A 6,000-nucleotide genomic window follows, 5' to 3' on the forward strand; every position below is an offset into this window, starting at 1 on the left:
TCGTAGGAGGGCCCAAAAGTGCGCCGATCGAAGTTTCTTCTTTGCATTCTTTAGGACCTTGTTAACAGGTGCAACAACTTGGCGTTAGCTATGCATGTATCCCATGTTTCTTCACTTGCCAGGGAAAAGTTTCGTATGTCTCAAGAAAATTTTCAATGTAAAGAGTTTCAATTACAATCGAGTTGTAACACTCTCCTCCAATCAAACAACGCTTTCATACACATTGCAAGTCATCTCCTTGTTAAGTCACTAAAGCATAATAATACTATGTACAAACAACATGACATGATGCTCAAAAGGTAGGATGCGTTCTACATGCCTTGAAAATGTAATCATGTAACCTTGATGTGGGCGTAAATGTTGAGTGGCAAGCTAGGATTCACTACAACTCAAAATCAGTGGAAAGTGATCAAAGTCTAACGGGGATCGTCAAGGATGCATGGTCCAAGATTTAGCACCTAAGTATTGCTTCCTATTGTTTGGGGGCGGGGGGGGGAGGGGGGGGTGGGGAAGTCTTACAGAATAAAAAAAGATTACTCCAATCTGTTAATCTTGAAGCATCGACATCATGTTAAGTTACCATGTCCTGAGATACATACGGTTATGGCTGGAGAGTGCTATTTGGAAGCACACACTCTTAAGACTTTGTGTAAGTTTAATCTTTAGCCTTGAGAACAATGTGTTACTAAATCCAGGCAGATTTGTAAAACAAGGGTTTAAGGACTTGGGGGACTACATGGAGAAATAGGCATAGGACTTGGGCTCAAGGGTTGGCTGTAGAGCTAGAATGAATAATGTTAAATGATGTGTAACGTCGGAGTATATTTCACTTGTGGAATTTCTTTGGATGCCTGCAATTAGAGAAGTGGCGCTTTAGGAGATGCTTTTTTTTGTTATGAAGAGCCAAATGAATGTTTCCTAATTGTCCAAACTAACCATGTGAGGCCAAGCCTTGCCGTGTTGGAAGACCAGACCACAACTATACCTGCTTTGTAATGACATATCCTGCTGGAGTTTGCTTAAGACTAGTCATTTCAGTCTAGTCTAGAGCAAAATTGAACATTCTATAGAGTGCTAGTACAGGAGTCCCACACATGGGATTTCATACTTCCATGTTAGGAAAAGCATGGCATAGAAGCGAGAGTGCAACAGAACCATTAGGAAATGCATGGCATAGACATGAGAGTTTTTTTTTTTGGGACACCCCCATATGCCAAACTCTATTTTTCATTCTATGGTATGCATCACTATTGTCAGCTTTATAATCCCTATCACCCAACCTAGACAATCTCCAAGCGAAAAGGGCTCTTGAGATTACAATCTACTAAAGTTTTAATGCTCTTGTGTGTGCAAACCACCTGGCAGTTCTTGAGTAGCATCACTTTGCAAGTTCACCAATAATCTGCACACGAACACACTCCATTCTTAAATACATGAAAACGAATAGCATCTCTCACAATAATCTTCCGATTAACAAGTTTCGAGATAAACTTGATGGCAGAGTGACAATCACAACAGATCCTGAGGTTTTTTATGATACAAAGAGAAGTTTCTGGGGGTGTGCTAATAATCCCATAAGCTACTGCAAGCTTCTCACTGTGACAGTACAGCATATTTTCTTTCTCTGCCTCATCTACATCATGTAATACAGCCTTTGTATCAGGCACATATCCAGCCTCTTTCATTTGGGTGCTCAATTGCTGCAACTCAGCATGGATCTCAGCTGTCTGTGGATGTGAAGTATCTCCTGAAACAAACTCATGCATGGTTCTGTCAACCTCGATAAGGCTGTGACCTTGCTGCTTCTTTAGGCCCATGTCCTTCATTCTTTGCCTTGCCTTCCTTGCATCATCCCACCTGCCAGCTGATGCATATATATTTGATAGCAACACGTATGCGGTTGCATTTTCGGGATCCAGCTTGAAAACATGTTCTGCGGCTAGCTCTCCCCGTTCGATATCTAAATGCATGTTGCACGCACCCAGAATAGTCATCCACGTGGTGGCATTGGGTTCAACAGGCATTTCTTTGATCATATTCTCGCCTTCCCGCAACTGCCCTAGCCGTCCAAGGAGGTCCACCATACAATTGTAATGCTCCACTGCCGGAGCAATGTGATAGTCACGTTTCATTGAATAGAAGTAATTAAAACCTTGCTTTACTAAGCCAGCATGGCTACAAGCCGAAAGCACAATCAAGAAGGCAACCTTATCCGGAGTCACACCTTTGAATAGCATGGTTTGGAAAAGATGGAGGGCATCCTTATACTTCCCATGCCGTGCATGAGCCGAAATCAAAGCAGTCCATGACACCACGTCATGGTAACGCATTCTCTTGAAGACCTTTTGAGCCGCCTTCAATTTCCCACACTTTCCATAAAAACTAATGAGCGCATTCCCAACCACAACATCAGACTCCAATCTGCAAGCTGCAATGTCTTCATGTATGTGCCTTCCTTGCACTATTGCTGCTTTCTCGGCACATGCATCCAGAATGCACGCGAATGTGACTCTGTTTGGAACCATCCCTTCTTGCTGCATTTGTTCATAGAGGCGAATGGCTTCATTGCAGAGGCCATGCTGTGCATAGGAGGCTATAATAGCAGTCCATGAGATGGCATCATGCATCGGCATGCCCTTGAACGTCATCCTTGCTGCCTTGAGGCTGCCACACTTACCATACATGTTGACGAGGGCAGTGCCAAGGACAACATCAGATGCATAACCACATGTGGATATGAAGGAATGCATCCACTTGCCCACGGCTAGGAGTTCAAGGCTAGCACATACAGATATGATACTTACAAAAATGACCCTATCAGGCATGAGGCCATCAAAAAGCATGGCTTGAAAAAGCTTCAAAGCTTCTTGATTTTCTCTACACTGGGAATATGACACTATGATGAGAGACCATGAGAACACATTCCGGTCATGCATTTTATTAAACACAACCCTTGCATCTCTCAAAGACCCACATTTTCCATACATTTGGACAAGAAGGTTACCTAAGAATCTGTCCTGATCGAGCCCGCGTTCGACGATGTCACAATGGATATTAATGCCATTTGACAATGCTCTCGCGTCCGCACAGCGTCTGATGAGGCAGGAGAAGTTGTCGATGTCATCCTGGAGGTTTGAGGGATCTGGTAGACTTAGGGTTTTCTCTTGGTAATCTGAAACCCTAGTTCTGAAAGGGGACCTCCTTTCTGGTAAAGAAGCTCCACCCTTGAGCCTGCCCATTCGTTAGAAGCGAGGGGTTTCCCTTCCGCTTCGGTGAAGCCCATTCGAGAGAGGCTAGGGTTCCCCCTCTGCTCCTGAACATCAGCTGTAGTACAGTTAAACAAAGAAGAGAGAATTTGGAAAAGGGACCATGCGCCAAACAGAGCCTCTTTATCAGAATTTGAAGGTTTTTCCTCTTCTAGGGCTTTAGAGGTGCTAGACTCACGAAATGAAGAGGTGTGGAATCTTTTTTGTATTTAATGTTTTGATTTTTTAAGCCTCAAACTAGCAAAAAAATAAAATCACTAAGAGCATGTCCCCATAGCTAAGAAGCACCCTAGGACATCCTCCCCATAGCCATGCATAGCTCCCTAGGCAGGTTTGAAAACCTCATGGCAAGAGGAAGGGAAGATAATGTGAGGCCCCTCCATGGTACTCTTACATTTGCTTCAAGACCCCATCCAACATCATGTTTGGTAGGTGCTAGATCTTCCAATCATCACAATCATGCAAATTAAAAGTAATTTTTTTAAAAACCCCCTAAAGCGGTCAACAGTATTGCTACTACAACGGATATGAACAAGTCACGAAGCAAAGTATGGTTGACATGGTAAAAAAGAAAAACATCAAATTGAATATGTAAGGACAAGTTTTTTTGCAAGAATTTGAGGTGGGCATTCGGTCCACCACTGTTACAATATCGGGGCATATGGTTAACAGGGTCAAAAAGAAAGACATCAAATTGAAAAATATATAAAGACAGGCTTTCGTGCAAGAATTTGAGGATCTCCATGTGGCACCACTGCTACAATATATAGAGACAAGTTTTTGTGCAAGAATTTGAGGATCTCCATGGGTGTTCGGTCCACAACTGCTACAATATCAAGGCATATATAGTCCACTCTACCAGAGTTACTCATATCATGATACTTTTAGAGGCTTGCTACATTTTTGCACGCACATTTAAAAAATTAGCTCATGGGGGTCTAATGACAAATGGTATCGCATTGGTGGAGACAATAGTCAGGTGGTTAAGGTGGCACCCTTAACCTCCTAGGATGCAGGTTCGATTCTAGCCCACCCCTCCACAAAGGGGTGAGAGAGTGTGTGTGTGTGCCCCCTACGAAGGGATGAGTATGTTCTTCCTTTAAAAAAACAGTATCCCACCCCTCTACAAAGGGATGAGTGTGTTCTTTCTTCAAAAAGAAACAGTATCCCACCCCTACAAAGGGATGAAAGTGTATTCTTCCTTCCAAAAAAAAAAAATCCCATTTTTTACATCTGCATTAATGGACATATAAGTACATCCATATGGTGTGCCAATAGTCAAAACTATACTTCAAGGGAGCCTTTCCACACTTGTTGGCTAGCATTTAACAACAATCAAGTACCATATTTTTGATCATCCTATTGATGTGGTGAGTGCTTCCTTGTGGTTTAGTGCCAAATCTATCGATTCATTAATGGCGAGTATGCAGAGCTGAGCTCTCTTCTCATCCCGATTTCCAAACACCTTCTTGTCGAGAAGCTACCAACCCACTAAGGTAGGGTACAATTGTGAAGCTCCTCCCAAAATATGGCATCACAATACTTGTCCATTGTGGCATCTCAATCCATAATACATTCTATTTTTATTAAGCTAATGAATGTCTTCATGTGGCAAGACATGCAATTTGCTTACTTCTAAATACTAGGTTATTGCATGTAATCCATTAGAATAATATCCGATAGTGCTTAAAGTGAATCAAGCATCATAAGCATTAATGATTTCTTCTCTAAAAAGAAAATTTTGGCACCTGAGTGCTCAAAGTACGCTTATATCAATAGTTGACTACATTATTTTAGGATCAAATTCCACCACATTTTCATGACAATATATTTCCAATTCTAAATGCATGCTTGGTGAATTTTTAAGTGAAAATCATCATTATGAGAACACCAAACGTGCTTTGTGTTTCACCCCATAAACCATGTTGTGTCAATAGCCCTTTAAAGGCTTTCATCTTGGGGCTAAGTTGACACCCCTATATATCTTTGAAGTGACTACTCTATGCAGCTTTGGATGGTCCCAATCACCATCATTTGTTAAGTCCTTGTTAATAAGTATTTCTTTTAACCAAAGAGTCTGGAATTTCTTTGATGTATTGTTTAGGAAAATTGGTGAGCCAAGGTAGTCCTCACCTTCATACATTTTATATCAAATTCTCTCCTCTATATAGCCATCTCTTTATTGAGAAGAATGTGGGGGAGAGGGTGAGCTTGAGCTCCTTGCAAATGTAGACCCTCTATCCAACCTGCAGTTTCAATCCAAAGTAATGCAAGACCTCCACCTCAGAATAGGGGAAGCCAAAGAGAGTTGTTCCCAAATCGGCCGTACACTTCCAAGGCAGTAACGCTGGAAGTGATTGAAGAAGAAGAAGATGATGAAAGAGATCATACTCCACCTGCGAGATGAGGACATCTCGCGTTTTTTAAGTGGGGTAGAATGTAAGATTCCTCCCCCAGCCCCTCATGATGTCCAAATTCTCCCCCTGTAATCAAATCCCTCTTCAGAAATATAAAAGATCTTGTTTCTACCTGTTTTGGCCTAGAGAGAGAAAATATTCTAGAGAGAGATTATTCAGATTTTGGATATTTTTGGATGGAAAAATGTCTCTTCATATTTAAATAAGTTCCCCCGAAACAGAAGTTCAAAAAGATTTTCAGAAGGTGCATCCGAAATAAATTATAATATGTTCAAAAGGCCTTATCCTGGGAGTCCAGATTTTTTGAAAATTTTAAA

General features: G+C 41.6%; 1 protein-coding gene across 2 annotated transcripts; it reads right to left on the reverse strand.

Moving 5' to 3' along the window:
* Window positions 1-804: 804 nt before the first annotated feature.
* LOC147628558 (putative pentatricopeptide repeat-containing protein At3g23330) lies at window positions 805-3,456 on the reverse strand. 2 transcript variants are annotated; one of them, XM_086813744.1, is made up of 2 exons: window positions 3,005-3,144; window positions 805-2,672 (listed from the first exon to the last, which is right to left on the reverse strand). In XM_086813744.1, exon 2 carries the CDS (start codon window positions 2,646-2,648, stop codon window positions 1,392-1,394), a length of 1,257 nt encoding a protein of 418 aa, XP_086669870.1. In that variant the 5' UTR covers window positions 2,649-2,672; window positions 3,005-3,144; the 3' UTR covers window positions 805-1,391. The 2 variants fall into 2 exon arrangements, with proteins under 2 accessions (XP_086669870.1, XP_086669869.1); XM_086813743.1 differs by having other exon boundaries at window positions 805-3,456.
* Between the last annotated feature and the right edge of the window lie 2,544 nt (window positions 3,457-6,000).

Source organism: Cibotium barometz, chromosome 19 (assembly GCF_041138505.1).
Source record: "Cibotium barometz isolate CiBa-2024 chromosome 19, ASM4113850v1, whole genome shotgun sequence".
NCBI lineage: Eukaryota > Viridiplantae > Streptophyta > Polypodiopsida > Cyatheales > Cibotiaceae > Cibotium > Cibotium barometz.

Excerpts from the sequence above, each read along its gene's own strand:
- LOC147628558 (XM_086813743.1), bottom strand. The coding sequence starts at position 3,239 with ATGGGCAGGCTCAAGGGTGGAGCTTCTTTACCAGAAAGGAGGTCCCCT.